The following is a 21,660-nucleotide window of genomic DNA, read 5'->3' as shown; positions in this document are numbered from 1 at the left end:
TGATGAAGCTTAAGAGGTGCTGCAAAGAGGAATGGGCAGAACTGCCTAAAGATAGGTGCACCAAGCCTGTGGCTTCATGTTCAAGAAGACTTGAGGCTGTAATTGCTGCCAAAGATGTATCAACAAAGTATTGAGGAAAGGGTGAGAATACTTATGTACATGTGATTTCGTAGTTCTTTATTTTTAATAAATTTGAAAGAAAAAAAAAACTTTTTTCATGTTATTATGGGGTGTTGTGAGTAGAATTTTGAGGGGTGGGGGGGGGATTTACTCCATTTTGGAATAAGCCTGTAACATAAAATGTAGATAAAGTGAAGCACTGTGAATGCTTTCTGGATGCACTGTATCTTTGGAATGCCTCAGGATCCGTTAGGAAGAGATAGAGCACTTGGCAGAGGATCAGGAAGTGTGGGATGAGCAGTTGTATATAGACCAAAACAATCTTTTGTACAAACAAGTCTATTTCTGCTCTAACATTTGACATTTTAACACGGCATCTTATGGGAACGTGCTCTGTTTTAGAGCCAGCCTCAAGTGGCCACTAAAGGAACTGAAATATTTTGGACTTCCAGGAAGGCCTCAAATGATGCCATCACAGATTAGTGCTTGGTTCTGCCCAAGTCGCACAGCTCTTGGCCATGCCTCATCTCTTTGCCCATTTATGGGTTGGCAAAGAGTCTGTCAAGATGGTGACATTGAGAGCTACCCATTTTAGGTTCAAACTAGAGCTTGGCTGATATGGACCTTTGGGGGTTAATATGATACAGATATTAGGGCGTTAAATTTACAGTACAGATATATACCAAAAATGGCAATGATTCCTTGCATTTCATTATCTAACCCTTTAAAAATGTAATTGAGGCTTAATATTTCACAGTTTAAACATGAACTTTATAATAACCAACTACAAATGCAATCAACAACCACTGTATGTAATGCTGCCTTCACTCGAACTGTCAATCACCATGTTGCATCATTTGGAATGAGCTGGTGCTCATGGCAGCCACTTGTTTTTTGTCAGCCATTCTCATTGAAAATGACTGCAAGCTTGTTACTTTGCCCTCTCATAGTTATAGTGACCAAGGGGTGATGGGGTCCCAGCCATACTTCATAGTATTGTAAAGGAAGCCATCAATGTGGCCTCTGGACAAACTATGCAATGACAATTTCCAACATCCAAAATGTTCTTCTGCATTGCTTATTTGGTAAACATTTTCATAATGGCAATAATAATGCAGATATGTTGAATATGTCATGGAGGGTTCGTCCAGCATATATACAATCTATAGTTTTACCTTGATTGCTGATGTGTGAGTCTAATCCTGTCAAACACACAGCAACCAAAATTTATCAAAATCTGCTGAAACATTGCAGCAAATGCTTGCAGTAAGTTCAATAAACTAATTTCTGACACACGCTTACCCGCGTCAACTCAGACTCTGAGACAGATCGGAGTGGCGGGGAGCGGCGGTGGTATGCAGGGGGGCTGACGTCCCGGTAGCTCCGGCTGTCGCCGTCCAGCAGCACAGGGCCCGCGTCGACTGACTCCTCCTCCTCCTCCAGCTGTGACGTCACATCCTCTGAGCACATCTGGTGGTCGATGCCATTCTGGCTCACGTTGCAGTGAACAGCTGCGTGGGTGAGAAAGCAAAGACGGATGAGGATAAGAAGGTAAAAACAAATGGCATTAAAAGGTTAAAATTAATTCTGAACAGTCTTGTTCATGCTGTCATTCTGAAGGATGCAAACTGTGTTCTCAACTGCTCAACTTCCACTAGATGGAGCCAAAGGCACATGGTTAGAAAAGTTAAAACTCTCACTTCATGTAATCAGTTTAAAAAGACACATCAAAAGTGATCCTGCATTTATAAATGTACAGACATGCCAAAATGTTCAAGAATTTTATTAAATTTGGCCGCTGGATAACGACACAGGATGGTGATTGTTATGTGAGCTGTGGTAATGATCCTTGGGTTCGTAAATATAGTTACATTTTGAGTTCAATTTGGATCAGATTTAAAATATTTCCTTTTATCATTGTGAGAAAAAACATGTCCTTTTGATGTCTTTCTGGGTTGATCAAGAGATGGCTTTATGACATCATAAAGAGCATCACAGACACTTTTTAAACCTCCTGAAATTATAAATAGGAAAAAAATTGAATTAAGTTTGGTTGTCGTCATGTGAAAGAACCTTTGCTCTTGTTTTTTATTTCTGCCATTTGATAGGAAGGAGGTTTTGTGATTGAAGCTGCTTGCAGATCTGAGCTGAGATGATTTCACTCCACCAAAGACTTTTTAAAACAGGTTCAAGCACTTTGTCAGTGACGTGATTGCTTATACGTATGTGCAGGGGTTTTTTTTGGCATCACTATTTCAGTCTCGTCAGGCAGTGATGCAAGCACAGCAGCGACAGTTCACGGCGAGTTGCAGCTGAAATAGGCAGTCATCAAGCAATCCACCCACGTGTTCCCAGAAACACAGCCAGCTCATCTTTACACAGCGACAGCCATGAAACCTTTCATCACATCTACAGACTGCCGTGGCTTCTGCTGGAGTTTAAAAGTCAGAGTGCTACTTTGCAAAAGGTGCTTTACATAAACACAGAGAGGTGTCGCATTGTTAACATGCAAACAGCACATCAGCGTAAAAGCGCTGCAGCAGGGATGCTGGAAGTGCTGAGAGAAAGTCTATGCAGGTTAAGGCCCCCCTGACACTTGCACGACTTTGATCCGCCACGTTGCACGCACTCTGCTATGCAGGAGAGTAAACTCGTCTCAAACTCGTAAGCCGCGCACAGTGCAGCACATCGTCATGAGGTCCCACCTGCTGTGTTCCCAGCTGGACGCCGCGCTTAGTTTCACTGGCTAGCCACACGTTGTGCGCTGGATGCCGCATATGTAAAATAATTATTTCATAGCGGATAATCTTTTCTCTTCAAGCTGGCTGTTGAAAATGACTCTAATCCCGTCCGGAATCACAGCACACTGTTCCAGCTGGAGTTTTTTTTGCACGCGCATGCTGAGCGAGATGGAGAACGTATTTGGGGGCCGTCTAAAAAGGTAATTATTTGTCATGTTTATATTGTAATAGCTTGGTAAAACAGTTGCATGTTCTTTCCCTCTTGTGAGCAGCTGTAAAAGTGCGTTTATGATAGATTTAACATCTCCTTATAATCATTTAGATAAGCTGCGCTCTGATGCGCTGACACAGTCACTCGAATGCAGTGTTTTGAATTGTTTGCGTAATGTTCATGGCATTAATGCATGATGGAGATTTTGAACATTTCCAAATTTTATTTGCACACTTGCACAAAGCTGCATACAGTTTACACTGGTTTACAACAAGTTTAAGACGAGTTTACTCTTGTGCATGGCAGAGTGCGTGCAAGTGCATGGATCAAAGTTGTGCAAGTGTCAGGGGGCTTTAAATACCATAAACAATGTGAACCAGCACTGTGACAGGAAACATAATTAAAACTTTTCAAAATTTTTTCTCAGACATATGTGAACTGCTGTTATCATCACTAGTGAGTCTCTTTGGCTGCTCCCTTGTTTTCACTCGGAGTCACCACAACAGGTCCGAGGTGGATCTGCATGTTGAATAGTCCATCATCAAATACTAATCATCATTGCTAGTATTTGTTATTCTTTCAGTCTGTGCCTAATTTTACCTGCATCATCTGTAGTGATGTTTATTTGTGAATCAGACCGATTGCACTAATATACTTAATGAACAAAAAAGAGCAATTGGTACTGGTGGATGGCAGGCCAAATATTATGCTACTATCAAAATGTTTTATAATTTTCAGCTATAGCCCAATGGCGTCTGTTAAATGAAGCTTCAAGTCATGAAGCTTTTGATGAAGCAACTGGCTAGACGTCTAGTTTTTGACACTATTCAGCAAATGAACAACTCAGTTTATCTGTTTCTTGGTCAGGGTTCCCTGTGCTGCCAGTGAGGACAGTATGTCATGGCTTTGCCCTATTGCCTATTTCATTTTTAAAACATACACTCACCGACCACTTTGCTAGTAGCGGGTTGGACCCCTTTTGCCTTCAAAAGGGCCTTAATTCTCCATGGCATAGATCAAAAGGTGTTGGAAACATTCCTCAGAGATATTGATTCATATTGACCTGACAGCATCATGCAGTTGCAATTCAACCAGTCTGTCCATTCTCCTCGACATCAACAAGGCATTTTGTCCACAACACTGCTGCTCACTGGATATCTTCTCTTTCAACCATTCTCTGTAAACCCTAAACAGATAAGTTAATCTGTTGAAAATCCCAGTGGATCAGCAGTTTCTGAAATACTCAGACCAGCCTGTATGGCAACAACACACCATTACAATGTTCAAAGTCACTTAAACCCCCTTTCTTCCCCATTCTGGTGCTCTATTTGAACTTCGCAGGTCATCTTCACCCAAGTCTACATGCCTAAATACATTGAGTTGCTGCCATGTATTGACTGATTAGCTATTTGTGTAAACAAGCAATTGAACAGGTGTACCTAATAAGGGCTGGGGAGTGTATAGCCACATGTTAAACCACTTACCACAGTCCATCTCAAACTGTTGTTGTGTTAGCATGCATGCTAGCTCACATAAAAACAAACATGGCCCACCACATGTAAGGCATTGTTCATTTAACCCTGCCTGAGCAGTCGGCAGGTGGGAAATTATTTTGATGCAAGTCCTATCTGGCGGCAATCAATCAGTCTCACACACTTCATGCTACAGTATGTGAGATAAGCTTCAGCCTGATGGGCCTCAGGGTCTGAATAAGACTTACCATTTAATCAGAAAAGTTGTTGTACAAGGTTGGTCATCTTTGACATATGGAGAAGATTAGACCTTACAACAATCTATCTTGATGCTCCAAGACAAGAATCACTCGCTCCCAGAAGGTAGACATGAAGCGTTTTTTTACCACTGGCCCCAGAGGACCAGTAACCTTTCAAATTTACGGCTGTCCTTCTGAGTTCAGGCTTTGCTTCAGATTTCACTCACCATTACAAAGAAGGGTACAGACCTAAGCTTTGTTTACATTACTGTGGCAAAATTTATTTTGCACGTCTCTTCCATTATTGTGCATATGATAGTCTTACAAAAGAATGGAACATGTACCACAGAGGTGCACTACAACAAAGTTCAGATTTGATGAACTTTAAACCACAGAAAACCTTTTTCATGCACAACCAAAGAGCGTAACATTGGGTATTGACCATGCTCACAAAGGAGGGCAATGTTAATAACGTGACGGAATGCAGCAAACTGTGACGTACCACACCAAAGCCAATATATGAAATTTGCTTCCTACTGATCTTGAAACAGACCAAACGGTCAACAATTTACATTAAAGTCAAAGATCTTTAAAAGCTATCAGTCTAAGTCATGTGTCAGGATGGGAGGGGATACAAGTACATATACTACTAGAGGTGGGCGATACCGGGAATTTTGGTATTGATCTGATACCAGTAAATACAGGCCCAGTACCGCCGATATCGATACTGATACTTTTTCATATTTAAGCTTCATAGATCCAAAGGATCCAAAAGACCTAGGATAGAATTTCGCCAAACGTACGTAACAACAAAATACTTTATTATCACAATCAACATTTTTTTTAAAAATGTCACTCAACACAACTTAAAACAAAATCTCCTGAGGTAGAGGGCTGACAAACCACAATACAAGGGTGCGCTGCTCCGTATTGTGTCACACAGCACAGCGCTGCAGACAGAGAGTAGACTTTGAGGAATCTGCGTTTGCAGCAGTCAGTGCGTGCGGGAGAGAGAGAAAAAAGCTTGTGTATCGATCTTTGTACACGAGGATCGTTCAATATCAATACCAGCGTTGTATCGTTATTAGGCTCGATCCGCCCACCTCTAATAGCTACATGCTATATGTATTTGTGCAAATGGATGTACTTTGTGTATTCTGGCAAGTCACATTACTGTCCGATAAGGCCCACAAATGCATTACATAGTTTAACTCTGTTTTATATTTGCCATTTATAAACATCCTTCTAGGGAAAGGCAGTGGAAGTTAGCAGTCAATGATGCTGTGATGCATTTATTGTTGAGTAGTTCTCTTCGCTTTTATGAGGAGCTGTCCAGTTTGGTGGTTCAGTTCAGTTTAAGCTATTTTAAACCATAAGTTATGAATAATTAGGGTTGGTTGCTTTGAGTAACAGCAATTTGTGCTGGGTGTAGCCACTAGCACTGACTGCTAGCTGCTGTGGAGGAGTGTTTTTCTAACATTTATTACAAATATCTTGGGCAATGTGGCTTGCTGTGTGGCCAATTGTACTAACCAATGAATGACCATCAGTATTTCTGTTGAGTGAAATTACAGTACAGTGACATCGCCCAGTTCCGGATCATTGCCAGTTCCGGATCACTGCTGTAGTTTTTGCGCCGCCGTTTCTTCGTAATCAACACGAATAAGCTAATACTTGGTACCAATGGAAAGATTGAGGTTTTGTCTACAAATGACCACAAGCTCAACGGATCCAGCCGTCCTTGTGATCAGCAGACGAATCAAAACATCCGGTGTCTGTGGTGTGCAAGCATTTTCTCACATCACTATCATATCCTGCAAGTTTTAAAGTAACAATCTCTAAAATGTAGCAAAGGTGAGTTAGCCGTTCGGTGTTTTTGGTTCTAGAGTGGGAAAACACTTACTTGTGTAGAAAATGTCAGTGTGTTATGTCTTGCTGTTTAATTGCTGCGCGCATTTATCTCCGACGTGAAAATTTGCGGTTGCGGATCACTGAAGCAGCAGCTTCGTGTCTGTAGTTGTGAGTCATGTGGACTTTGGGGGTCATCTCGACATCACGAATGAAGATGAATGTGTGGGATTTTACTTTTTAATTCTGGAGAAATCTCACCTCCACACTTCATTTTTTGCTTGTAAAAACGTATAACGGCGCCGTTCGAAACTAAGTAAATTCTCATTTAATAAGTATAATTTCGATCATTTTGTGTTCAAAACACATTCTCGGGCACAGTGTGTATCATTCTGCATTAGAAGGGCTCCAGCCAGATGCCAGGAATGAACCCAAAGTGACGCAGAATGTCGTGATCCGGAACTGCAAAAGTGATCCGGAACTGGCAAATGTTTGCGCCACACATAATGTGGCTTCACACTTTTAGTAGAAGCGCTACTCCACCCAGACTTTTTCAGCTAATAACATCCAACACCCAATACAACAATACACAATAAAGGACATTCAGTTGCATTATGGCTCCGTATAGCGGGACATTAAAAAAGGTGATCCGGAAGCTGGGCAACCGTCTGTATTAAATGTCTGCAGGGCTAATTAGCAGGTATAGATAGCTTGGTGACATTAGCTTTGTTGATGGTGTCATGGTTATTGAGGCAATATGCCAGTCATAGTTTTTAATATAAGTTAAAAACCACCACGCAGTTTGTAACAATATGCATTAATCAATCAGGTTTGATTACCAGGGTTAGCTTCTTAGCATTAGCTAACATGGTAGCTTCAAGATAGGTAGGCATATTTAGGCTTCATTTATTCTGCCTGGATCATGCCGGTCTTTCCACCTCTTCACCCATTTATGGGCGATCCAGGAGTTTGGCGGAGTCAGGCACTGCCGATACCCCAACATCCAGAAACACCCCATTTGATACTCAATCACACTCTTCAGGCAACATGTGGGTGATGACACCACGGTGGGTTTGTCTGTTGCAGAGGTGGGCGATACTGGGAATTTTGGTATTGATCCGATATCAAGTAAATACAGGCCCAGTATCGCCGATATCGATACCAATACTTTTTCATATTTAAGCTTCACAGATCCAAAGGATCCAAAAGACCTAAGATAGAATGTTGTCAAACATTGTATGTGACAACAAAATACTTTATTATCACAATCAACATTTTTGTTTAAAAAAAATATCACTCAACACAACTTAAAACAAAATCTCCTGAGGTAGAGGGCTGACAAACCACAATACAAGGGTGCCCTGCTCAGTGTTGTGTGACACAGTGCAGCGTTGCTCTTACAGACAGAGAGTAGACTTTGATGAATCTGCGTGTGCAGCAGTCGGAGCATGCGGGAGAGAAAAAAAGCTTGAGTATCGGTATTTTTACACGAGGATCGTTCAATATCAATACCAGCGTTGGTATCGATATTACGATCGATCTGCCCACCTCTAGTCTGTTGAATATACAGTCTGTGGTGACCACTGTTAATGTCTAGTCTATTAATCATGTCCACAAAGGCAACACATCCAGGTTTCTTGATTAAAGCTCTACTTTTGTCATCTCTATCCTCACCAGATTCAAATGGTAAGTCCCTTTCTCACTAAGAATTAACATACACGGCAGCAACGGTCCAACTCCCTGTGCACTTTTATTGAACCTATGCTGCTGGCATCACAGCGTAACACAAATGTAATTGCCGATGGACCGACAGATTACTGTTAGCTCAGCTTTGTCTCGATGCCCGATTAAAAACCATCAGTGGTGATTTCAGAGTGAGCCAGGGCTTAAAACAAAAACCAAGACTTGAGATGCAGGGCACGAAGCTTCGCTCTGTCTCTTTCACTGCATCCCCCCTCTTCTCCTCCAGCTGACTCTGTTCATGACTGAGTGTAACCAGTTTATGGGAGGAATGAATTACACACCCTCCCTGAGAAACGCCACACCACCTCTAAATGGGTGGATGACATGACGGGTTGGAGAGGAGGAGAATGCACACAGTGGAAAGACGGTTACATTTCTCTCCCTCCGGTAAAGGATAATGGGTATATGGATAGAGGTTTTATATATACATATATTGGCAACAGATACTATATATAGTACAGTTACAATCTTCCCTCTCTGACAAGGAAGAGGATGGCGAGGTAAGATGTCTTCCTTCTCCTACCCCCCCAACAAAGATGTCGGGGGAACTGGAACTAGCCCGGTTTCATGTTGTCTCTCTGAAATTATTGCACATTTTCATCACAGACTGTAAATATAACACAAAGCTAAAATGCCCTCGGCTGTATGACCATTGTCTTCTTCATAACCTTGGTGTTTTCACCATAGATTCTACATGTCTTAGACCAGGGGTGCCCAACCTTTTTGAACCAAGACCTACTTTTAAAGTTGACTGTGTATTGAGATCTACCAAGCCATAGCACAGCCACAATTTATTGGTCACCAATGTAATAACACAACTTTCTGGCACAAATATAAACTTTTAGCAATAATAATACATTATTGACGCAAAGAATAAGCACAAGTAGGCCTAGGACTGGCCCGTAACAACACAACAAACAACCCAAATAATATAATGCCTAATTCAAGTTGGAAAAGTTGTTCCCTACCTTAGTGGAACTTCTGGCACTGAGAGGAGGCAGCTAGTCTCTCATCTTCTGGACAGCAGGAGCTGAATGTCAGCCATAAGAAGGCCGCAAGGTGGTCATCAGTCATGGTGTATCTGTATTCTGACTTGATGATTTTCATATGTGAAAACGCAGACTCACACAAATATGTTGATCCAAAAACTGCAGTCAAATTCTGTGCAGTTTGTCTGATGTTGGGGTATTTCTCTTTCTGCATTAGATTCCAGAATTGGACATTCATTCCAGGTGTTGCTCTGGATTTGAGTTCAATGTCATTTTTCAGTGTGAGGATCTCATTCTCAATAGCACAACTATCCAGGTTGAAGAGTGATGCCACTTTGGACATTATACAATCTACATCTATATTTTGCCCAAATGAAAAACAGACAAAACTGACACCAAGCTCAATGGATGCAAAGTCAGGAAAGTGCTTGTCAAATTCTGACAAGATGCTCTGCACTTGATCATCATAACGTGTTCTCACAGTCTTTGCCCTGATGCTTAAGTTCTGTGTCCATCTGTGATAAGTTCTACAGGTCACACCTAATGTCTTTGTGCAGCATCAGATTTGTGTGTTCTGCACCTGTCTCCTCCAACTGCACACGGAATAATCACCTCTGCAGACTCCTGGTCCAATCAGAACACAGATTCTTGGTAGCCACATCCATCGTGTCTTCCATATTTACGGATTGTTGTGCTGCTAGTCGACTTTGAAATTCCTGGACTTTTCGGGTGCACGGAGGTGATTTAACCGGGCAGTTTGCATCGTAGCTCTTGTGGATTGTCTGGAAATGCTGCTCCAAATTCCCTTTCTTTGGTAAAGCCACATTTGCATTGCAGATAAGATGGACCTGGCATTCAAAAAAATGAAAAAAATATTCCTCCTCCCACTTTGAATGAAAATGATAAGTTTCAGTTTTTTTTTAGGTTCCGCCATTGTAGTATACACTTGCTCTACGAGCTTCTTGTGCTTGACCCTGCGCATGCGTGGATAGAAAGAAGCACATGAGATTTTTTTTTCATGCGATTGACTGGTCGATTACAATCGACTGGTTGGACACGCTGGTACTCGACAATCCTCAGATATCCTCAGTGATGCCACAAATAAGTTTTCTGAAAAGTGGGTTTGAAGCTGAAACCGGGATGTCTCGATATATGGCCATATCGGTGAAAGCAAACTCTACTCAACTCCCTACCAACTTATAAACAGGTAAAGGGGAGGAGCATGGGGAAGACGAATTAAGCTCAAAAATATACCCACATATGTCAAAGTTACCAACCTAGCAAAGGCCAACAGGCTAAGTAACTTTACTTCTGGTGTTTGATGAACACATTTGGGCCGTAGTTCTAGAAATGGCTGATTTGCTTGAGAGTATTAAAAACTCTGACCAGCATATTACGTCAATAACCATGATCCCATTAGTGTAGCTAAAAATCACCAAGCTATCACTGATGACTACTCACAGTACTAACATGCAAATTAAATAATACAACAATTTTACTCAAGGGAAATACTGGAGAAAAGATTTCTCAGATGGTACGCTAGTGCAACTAACCACACAGTAAGCCATATTATCTCAAATATACTCAACAAAAATATAAACGCAACACTTTTGGTTTTGCTCCCATTTTGTATGAGATGAACTCAAAGATCTAAAACTTTTTCCACATACACAATATCACCATTTCCCTCAAATATTGTTCACAAACCAGACTAAATCTGTGATAGTGAGCACTTCTCCTTTGCTGAGATAATCCATCCCACCTCACAGGTGTGCCGTATCAAGATGCTGATTAGACACCATGATTAGTGCACAGGTGTGCCTTAGACTGCCCACAATAAAGGCCACTCTGAAAGGTGCAGTTTTGTTTTATTGGGAGGGGGATACCAGTCAGTATCTGGTGTGACCACCATTTGCCTCATGCAGTGCAACACATCTCCTTCACATAGAGTTGATCAGGTTGTCAATTGTGGCCTGTGGAATGTTGGTCCACCCCTCTTCAATGGCTGTGCGAAGTTGCGACGACGAACTGGAGTCAGGTCGAGACCCCGGTGAGGACGACGAGCATGCAGATGAGCTTCCCTGAGACAGTTTCTGACAGTTTGTGCAGAAATTCTTTGGTTATGCAAACCGATTGTTTCAGCAGCTGTCCGAGTGGCTGGTCTCAGACGATCTTGGAGGTGAACATGCTGGATGTGGAGGTCCTGGGCTGGTGTGGTTACACGTGGTCTGCGGTTGTGAGGCTGGTTGGATGTACTGCCAAATTCTCTGAAACGCCTTTGGCGACGGCTTATGGTAGAGAAATGAACATTCAATACATGAGCAACAGCTCTGGTTGACATTCCTGCTGTCAGCATGCCAATTGCACACTCCCTCAAATCTTGCAACATCTGTGGCATTGTGCTGTGTGATAAAACTGCACCTTTCAGAGTGGCCTTTATTGTGGGCAGTCTAAGGCACACCTGTGCACTAATCATGGTGTCTAATCAGCATCTTGATATGGCACACCTGTGAGGTGGGATGGATTATCTCAGCAAAGGAGAAGTGCTCACTATCACAGATTTAGACTGGTTTGTGAACAATATTTGAGGGAAATGGTGATATTGTGTATGTGGAAAAAGTTTTAGATCTTTGAGTTCATCTCATACAAAATGGGAGCAAAACCAAAAGTGTTGCATTTATATTTTTGTTGAGTGTATTTGTTATAAAATGCTTGGAAAGACAAACAGTCTCGCGGGGCCCTCAACCTGGCACATTAGCTGTGGCAAAGCATCGACACCCCATATTCATAACTTTATGGCTTAAACTGATTAGTTCATATTAGGGCTGGGCAAGTTAATGTGTTTATTATTGCGTTAATGCATTAATTACTTAACACCAACAATATTTTTTCAATCGCATGTTAACAGTTTTTTTGGGGGGGGGGGGGAGTTCTCCTTGCTGTGAGCACTGCAGGGGCCAGCGTCCCCCGGAAGATTTTTAAATTTATAACCCACTGGAACACTATTGCCTGCATTTTGAGCACCAAATTGTGCAAAGGAAAGCCATAGTTTTTTTTTATTATTATTATTTTTTGTTACAGCCTTACTTTAAAGCCAAAAGAAACAAGGCATCAGGCCAAAACACAATAGTGTAGATGTGTGTCAGAACTGCTAATTTATACACAGCAGTTTATTAAAGAAAATGCTTATGGTTTTTCTTACATTAAATAACTTGTAATTAAAATAGTTTTAAGTTAAAAAAAGATTCTTTAGAAATCTTTGATGTTTGTCTGTAAATTAAAACCATAACTCATCTGTTGTTGTTCCAGGTGAGATGCTTTCTTGATTAACATGATACTGACCCTTGGACATTTATTTTTAGATAAAATAGCATGAAAAGTAATGTGTACATTTTTAAGTCTGGTAGATTCATTAATTCATATCTGCATTTCAACCAGGAAAAAATACACCATAAATAAATATAAATATTTATTATCAACACAACAGGAGATGATGTAAGAATTACAGCAGTGTGTTTGTTCATTAAGATTTCTCATGATTAAATCATTTTTTAATTGAGTCATTTCAACATTAAATCACCCCCTCATTGAATATGTGATTGCTTTTAATGTTGTAATCAGGAGAGAGTAATTACTAAAATATGAATTTCACTGTTCTAGTAGTTGTGAATGTTTTAAAATTATGCACAATAGGGCGGGGCTTCTTCTACCTGTGCAAATGTCTTTTTGACTGAACTTTGACTTCATGGACATGTTTAATGATTCATTCATTTAATGTTAAAATAAGGGAAAAAAATTTCAAATAATAAAATAGTTACTATTTAAAGAGCCTTTGTTTTGTTTATAAGCATAGCAGCAGGTGTGAGTTTGCAGAGACGACAGGTGAGCTTAACTCTCAACACATTTGACCAGATGAAGGTCTCCTCTGCAGCTTCAACCTGAAATTTGTGGTATTTCTGGAAACACTTTCCTCACATTTTGAAATGCAGAGATGTTCTCTTCTTCTGTCTGGACTTCAAATTAAATAGTCTGGTCCTCTTCTGTATTTGTTTTGACAAATATTGGCTGTACAAATGTGGGACCGAGTTTGAATAAATGTATCAGCACAGCAACGGCACGGAAAATGCAGCTTTATGGTGAAACTCTCTTGAAAGCATTGATCATGCCCATCAATTTCTATTGATAACTGGTTGTTAGACACCAAGATGGTGGTGCTCTGGCAACAGGCACTGAATGAGCGGATCGGCCCAGTCCGCCATCTAGTGAGTAAATAAAAATCCTGTGCCTGACTCACTATTATTGCCACCCTCAAGTGGCCATTCAAGGAACTGCAGGTATTTCCACATTCGTATTGGTATCTCAACTCCTTATCCTGCCATTATGGATCTGACCCTACTTTAAAGAGTTCACCAGCTTGAAGTTGAGTGTTGGACTTCAACAACACCATATTATAATAAAAAATTAAGTTTGCGCCATAAAAAAAGATTTTATTTTATTTTTTTCCTGGCTGACTCTCAGAGCACAACAGCTTTTTTTGTGAATGTAATTGACTGATTCAGAAGCAAATGTTTCTGCACTGTATACATGAGATTCTTTTCATTTAAGACTGTTTGTCACCAATTATAACTCTATCCTGACAAACATATCCTTGCCACCAATGCCCTTTAAAGAATGTGTTTGATGGTCTGGCACTAAACCTGGCAACAAATCAGAAAAATTCTCTTTTTTAATACATTAAGTACAGCTTGACGCTGTGGTAAAAATAAAAATACATCAAAATGCATCACATCCAGTTCACAAATGATTAACTGCATAAATTGGCAAAAGTTTTTCCACACGGCTGCTTTGCTTCCTCCATCTGTTGGTGTTCAAACAGCACAAGATGACAAATTAACTAAAGGAAATGGAAGGTGAAAATGACTTCCTCACACTGTTTTCATGCTGTGTTGATTCTTAGCAAGTGTGCTTTGGGAAAATTAGCAAATCAAAAAGATCTTCACAAGGTTTGAAGTCAGGAGACTGATTTAACAAATTGCCAAACAAATGGGAGCATCTCAAAACTAAAAACGGGCCTCAGGCGTGTCACTCCTGATGGTGCATAAAATGCCTGCCAAAATATTAATGTTATTAAATCTGTTGTTTGTTGCTATGATGCATTTTAAGGAAAAATTGTCATTTGGCAGCAATTAAATTATTTGTGTACAAGTATTGTAATTCTGACCTAAAACCTTCTTTGAAAATTAAATCCTTTAAACGTCATTAAAAAAAAAAAAAAAAAAAAAAAAAAAAAAAAACTATTTTGGTGGCCATAATCTTTGATATCTGGCTTGAGGCCATTTTTTTTTTCTTCTGAACATCTTACATTTTGGCATCATCTAAGGAACCTACAAAACTTGATTTGGTTTAGCTCTAGGTTGGGGCTGCAAAGGAGTGGTCCTATAGGTTCCCTAAATGCCGTGATTCATTATTAACAGAACATCTAGGGTCATTTACACACAGTCATCAGCAACCAGAGGAGCCTGTTCAGCCACAGACTGCTTCTCTCCAAGTGCAGGACCAACAGGCTGAAAAACTCCTTTCTCCCTCAGGCCATCAGACTGTACAACTGCTCACTCAGGGGGAGGAGGAGTAACATGAAGACAGAGGAGGGGAAGGAGAGCAGCAGTTCTAGTAAAGCCACCTTGATACTTGGCCAAACTTCATCCCTGCACTTCTGTGGAATTTGCCATGCTAATGCAACCCATTTGGCCTACTGGAAGCCGCGCTATATAAAATAATCATTTCATAGCTGATGTTGCATTTGCTCTCAGAGTTTGGCTGATGAAACCATCTCTTATTGCTCCCAGAATCACACAGAAATTAATTACAGCTACAGCTTGACTCGTACGCGTTTTGCGATGGATAACACATTTGGAATCATGTCTCAAAGGTAATTGTTTATAATATATATTGTTATGGATTGGTAGAACAGTTGCATTTTCATTCCTTCTTATGTGTTTAATAATGTGTCTGTAAAATTCTGTTTATTAGAGATGTAATAGCTCATCAAAATCATTCAGATGCGCTGCGCGCAATGAAATGCATTGACACGCAATGACACAGTGTTTTCAAATAGGTAGTGCAGATTTCACAATTAGTTCATGAAATTAATGCTTTAAAGTTTTGAACATTTCTAAATTTTATTTGCGCACTGGCACCCAGCTGAGCACGGTTCACAACAGTTTATGACGAGCTTACTCACTGGCACGCCAGACTGCGCGCCAGTGCGGGGATCAGATTTGTGCAAGTGTGAAGGTGCCTTAAGACAGTACTTCCAGTATTTATATTTGTATTTACTTTTTACAAATTGTTTCTTACTTCTACTTTTGATACTCTGTGCGCACTTGCCCTGTGTGCTACTGTCAAATGCTGCTGGAACCTCAATTTCCCCGAGGGGGTCTTCCTAAGGGATTAATAAAGTTCTATCTAATCTCCAATCTAATCTAATGTGCTCAGGTTATTTTCAGCTGTGGAATAGTTTTGACTCTGTTGAATGTTTGGTCTCCACAGTAAAGGTCAAACAATGTTGATATCCATTGGATTTTATGACATGTGACATATGTTACCCCATAACATGATAACTATGGATGGCACATGGTGCAAACTATTCCTTTCTGAAACCCTATTAACTCAACTAATAACTTTTACCAAACTTGGAGTAACTAACTTTTGACCCCTGTACAAACTGAAACTTACCTTTGTCACCATTCTTGCTGTTTTTACCCCATAACTCCAGAACATTCATCGTAGATAGCCCAAATTATACCATTTGGAATCGTTATGATCAGATAAATAACGTGGTATAGGCTTCAATATGATGAGAGCATTTTCAGTTTTTGACCCCTGTGTAAATTCTCAATTGACCCCTTATTGGCTGCCTTTTGAGAATTCAAGTGGCACGCGGGTTTTTTTCAAAAGACTAATGCTTAAGGAGTATCTGTGCCAAATTTGGTGCTTGATTCATAATTTGAAGGATTGCTTCAGTTATATGCTGCACTACAACATTTGTAGCAGAGTTTGCAGTCATTCTTACAGTATTACGGGGCTGTATCACAGAGTGCTGGTCCTTTCCGTTTAATCCCGAATATCAATTTGGTTCAAGTTTTGAAGCATAATAGCAACTTTTTAATACATCTTGATCAATCTTGAACAAACTTTGCATACATAGTACTTCCGGGCATCATCGGCACCAGATTTAAAATTGGGATCAAATTTCTGAACTGCTTAAAAATTTGATCCAGGTTAAGCCATTTCATCCAGTTTTTGCACTTTGTTGGATCGTGGGCGCTCATAGTAGAACGGCGCCCTGTGGAATAGCACCGTTACAGAATTTTAACAGACCCACTCACTCACTGCCGCAGTCCATTAACCCCCTGTTGTTCCTGCTAATTGTGTAGGATAAAAGCTGTGCATCCAAATGGGTTGTTTTGAGTGTTTCTACATTGCTTCTGGCATTGCTCCATCTTTATATACACACTCATGTCACTTACATTAATTTATCTGTCATACACTGCAGACATGAAAAGAACTGACTGCATGAATGTCATGTCAGGAGTTCGGCAGCCAGCGCGACTCTCTAGAGGCTCTTAATTCACCTCGACATCCTATCAAAAGTTAACCGTGCTCAGACTTCACAGGCGGGCCTGTATGACCCGCAGGCTCAATCAGCTATGATTTGTTGGTCTCCTGTCAAGCCGCCGCATTTGTGTGCCTCCCATGTGCAGAACATGGGAGGAATAGAAAGACGGGGAGTGAGACGTGGAAGGATAAAAAGAAACATGGAGCAAAATGACCCACTTTTCAGCAAACACTTGGGAGCTAAATATAACTCGTGTTCACTTTGTCCCACTGTGGAGCTTGTATCCTGGGCATAGGGTTGTTAGCGCTCAGCTTCAAAGCCAGAGAATAAAAGTGCTGTAAAAATAGACTGTCTTAATTTGGAGCGTGAGTAATAGCTATGAATATTCGATAAGAGATACAAACTTCCTCCCTTTGACCATCACAACAGAAATATTGCTGGTGCAGAGAATTTCTAAAAAGTCTAAAGAGTCTAAAACACTAAAGCAGCATCTCTGTCCAAGCGTTCAGCATTTTCCTCATTTTACGTCAAGCCAGGTATCGATCCTGGAGTTTGGCTACCAATATGCAGACCTGGATTTGATTCCCAGTCACGCTACCCGTCTGTGATCGTGGACGAGACTCTACATCTGCACGGTCTCAGTCCACTCAGTTGTAAATGAGTGCCGGCCTAATCTGGGGAAGTAAACTGCCACGGACTGCCATGGCATCCAAAAATAGCAACAGACACCAATGGTCCTCAGGGTCTCGGTTAGGGTGCTGGTCTTACTTCTTTTCCTAGATGCATATATTTGAAGTAGTGAATGTACTTGTGCCTATCTGAGATATGGTCAGGCATGGTGCTGGTGCATTTCTATCATCAGGTAGCAGAAACAAACTGCACCACAAACCACATAAAAAAATCTGATGTAACGTCAACTGCAGAGTTGTTCTGGTATCTATACAGCACAATAATCAGGTATGCCTTACACAGGCAGGTGCACAACACACGTACACTCTGCACATACAACCAATGAAACTCACATTTAAAAAAACTAAATAAAAAAACTTCAACTAATGCTTCACCTCAGGGAGCTTTGGTGGCTGCTTACTGCTTACTAGTTAAGATGCACAGAGCAGAGATCATGGCTTATGCTCCATGCCTGTGAACCCAAATATATATATATATATATATATATATATAGCATTATTATGTATGGTCACAAGATGGCACTGTCAACATGTGTGACAAGCTGCACTTGTATACTGAATGAGGTACTGTGATTCACCCTCCGGAGCAGCTCTGAATGAGAAAACATTCTTTGTCTTGGAGAACAAGTAAATTTAATAAATCATGTTCTCAAACCAAACTCTGGAATAAAGAGAGTGATTATAACTATACAACTCAGAACAACACTTGTTTGGACTGTGTGAGACAAGAACAGCAACAGCAGATCAGTACAGTTATTTAACATACATTTTTCTTCTTTTTTTGCACTATAAGTAAATAAAGTGTTAAATTACATTGCGTGTTTACTTCAAAAGAAGTATTTTTCTCTCATTCTGTGCCTGGAACAATACGATTAATTAGCTCGTTAACTTCTGATCACTAATGCAGTGTTTGCATTCCAAATAAATATTGTGCTGATTAAATTCAGTTTGCTTCATGTTGTATGAAGAGGCAGCGCTACATTTCAAAAATAAATGCCACTCATACTCCAGTGTGACTTATGGTTTTGCTTTTTGTCTTCACGATGCACGTTTCCGACAGATCCGACTTACTTCGGAAAATACGGAAAACTCTGGGTTTTTTTAAAGAACACAGGTGCTTAACCTGAAATAAGTGCACTGGTCTGAAAGTTGCAAAGATACTTGTACTACATTACGCGCTGCTTTGCACCGGGTGTAAGCTCAGGCCCCATATCTTGTTTTTAAATGCATTTTCTGTCACATACCTGATTAATTTGATGTGCTGTTCCTTTGACTCAAATATCTTGAATTATAAGAATTAAAATGCGTAGCAACTGCAGAGAGATGCTCAGCATTTCTGAAATTATATGGGTGATTCTTTAACTACGGGCACTATTGGCCTTATAAATGTAATTTCTACCACACCATTGCCTTACAATATAAAGCGCCTTGGGGCAACTGTTTGTTGTGATTTGGCGCTATATACATGTCCTCTGATGTTACTGTTTATCTCCATAGAAACTACCCACACAATCTTTCATACAAACTTTTTAAAGGGACATTATTGTTGTGGTGGAAATTACGGCAATAGTGTGGGACAACTACATTTCGTTTAAAAAAAAAAATCACAACAGTTGTATGACATTGAATACCCCAATTATGTTTTGATTATTTTACTGATATTTTATTCAGAAATATTTTAAAACATTAGAAAAAATGTTTCTTTACCATTCATTTTTATCATTGAAGATCATAAGTCTGGGTGTGGGACAAGCACAAAATGGCAATATTTGCATATAATGATGCTGAAAAAAGGTGAAAAAGTCATCATAGACTACTAGGACAAATTTCTTAAAACACTTTCATTGTAAAGATAACTATAAAAGTGTGAAATTTCCCCTTTTTTCTTTTTTTCATAAAATATGATCAAGAGACATAAAAGTGCCCATAGTCTAAGAATCACCCATATGCAAACGCACAACACATGATAATACCTGAAGCGGCGCAGTTATAGCTATACCTGATAAACATGAAAAAGGCATGAGCCCCACTATAAGACAGGAAATACAGTTTACATCAGTGCTAAAATCATTTTGCATCATGAGTCAACTCATTGTGACATTGACTCCTTCCATTTGTGGGCACTTTAATATCATAGACACATAAACTGTCTCAGCTCAGCGGCTTCAGCATCAGTCAGCATAACAGCACAGAGAGCTTCACGGTCACTCGGGACCACGGCTGACACGGCGGCAAGACACAATGGGGTGCCAATTGGGGGAGAATTTTCACCCACAAAAGCCCATCGATCGTGACAGGAGGCCAAGTGTGTGAGAAATAACGAGCAAGCAGAGACGGGTACATTCAGTATTATTATTTACTCCCCTGTGTTTCATTTTCCTGATGCTCACGCCTCACGAAGGTCGATAAAGCTTCCACGCAGGTTTAGTGCCTTCCATTTCCAGACACAGGCTCCATTATATTTGCATAAAGGCAACAGAGCTCAATTCCTCACTTAGCTTCACATGCATTTCCTGATACGGAGAATAAAGACGTTCCCTCTCGTTCAACATCAAATCTACTAAAATCCTGCATGTGTCGAGAATCAAATAGAGAGAGAGAGAGGAAAAAAACATTTGCTTAGTGGTTGGGTCAGAGTCGTAGAATTAAAACCACTGCTGCAGAATGAACGGAGAAAAACGTGCCAAAATCCTCATGCAACCCCACCAACAAAGCAGTCAGATAAGTTTACAGAGATTATTGCACAATATATAATGGCTGAGTGGATGCTTGTCATTTGATTGGTGGGTTGTATGTCATGTGACATGGATTATTCGTACCATTTGCCGCTGTGTTTCATTGACTGTGCAATAGTTCCTTTTTTGCGTGCAATTTTGATGCTATATGAAATGTGCTATTGCACACCCTGACCACCGCATGTGCTCACACTATGGGGGTGGTGTTTAGCTAGACATAGAGTTTGATAGCTGGTTGAAGATGGTTTGAAGAAGCTAATTGACACTGCTAATTCTTCTAACACACAAAAACCAAATCCACTACATTGTAAGCCATCTGGTGGCATGAAGAGCTGTTAGGATGAAAAGCTGGATAAATTTCTGATGTGAATTTTCATTGGACTGAGGAACTAGACAGTTTTTTTTTTTGGAAGGACACAAAGTCAGTGCACAGCATCACGGACTACATTGTCACAATTTTGGACTCCTATTTAAAGTTTGTGTTGAACTGTTAAGCCACCAGTGGAACACCAAACTGTAAGTCCCTTTTCTGTTTATAAATTAATAAAATATCAAATAACAAGGATCTATTTTAGCCGTCATATAAAACAAATAATGTTTTTTTCCATTTGTTCAATGGTACGAATATTTCATGAGGTGAAAGATGGAACGTACCATTGAATGAATGAAAAAACATTTCATTCGTACCACTGAACGAATGAAAAAAAACATTCATTATTAGTATAATAAGTAACAGCATCACTATGAATGTGACCTTCTTGCAGAGTTGGAGTAACAGTTTTTACGCCAGCATGAATAAAACAAACCAGACAAACCCGAATGAATGGAACAAAAGAGTCACAAAAGGGGTACAAAGACGTCTCGATCTGCTCCTAAACAAATTCTGAACTTTGTAGAATTCATTTCACATGCAATATTCCTTTATTAGTCCCACATGGGGAAATATGCAGCGTCACAGCGGCAGTGATAATAGAAGTGTGCAACAGAAGGGCAGAGGAAAATGTGGAAAAAGAAGGCAAACAAATACCTCGGCATGGCATTTTATAATATTAAGGATAAGTTGATCTTTTCTGTGTGCTGGTGACAGCAGAGGGCTTGAAAACTAAAACTATAACGAACACAATGCTAAAAATACCCTCAGCCATATGAGCATTGTGTTCTTTTTAATTTGCAGTTGTTTAATTATTAAGATCCTACTGTCTTACGTACAATTTTTACGTGTTCAAATCAAATTTGTTCATGTTGTGCAAATCAA

At 40.2% G+C, this 21,660-nt stretch overlaps 1 protein-coding gene across 1 annotated transcript in view; it reads right to left on the bottom strand.

The window, feature by feature from the left end:
* Positions 1-21,660, bottom strand: part of samd12 (sterile alpha motif domain containing 12) — a 299,965-nt gene that overhangs the window by 266,281 nt on the left and 12,024 nt on the right. Inside the window, exon 2 of the mRNA XM_034160800.1 lies at positions 1,423-1,631. Coding sequence (XP_034016691.1) covers positions 1,423-1,631 — 209 coding nt within the window. The remainder of the gene's footprint in view (positions 1-1,422; positions 1,632-21,660) is intronic.

This window comes from Thalassophryne amazonica, chromosome 20 (assembly GCF_902500255.1).
Source record: "Thalassophryne amazonica chromosome 20, fThaAma1.1, whole genome shotgun sequence".
Taxonomy (NCBI): domain Eukaryota; kingdom Metazoa; phylum Chordata; class Actinopteri; order Batrachoidiformes; family Batrachoididae; genus Thalassophryne; species Thalassophryne amazonica.
The sequence above is the reverse complement of the archived record's forward strand: the minus strand, read 5'-3'. Positions and strand labels throughout refer to the sequence as shown.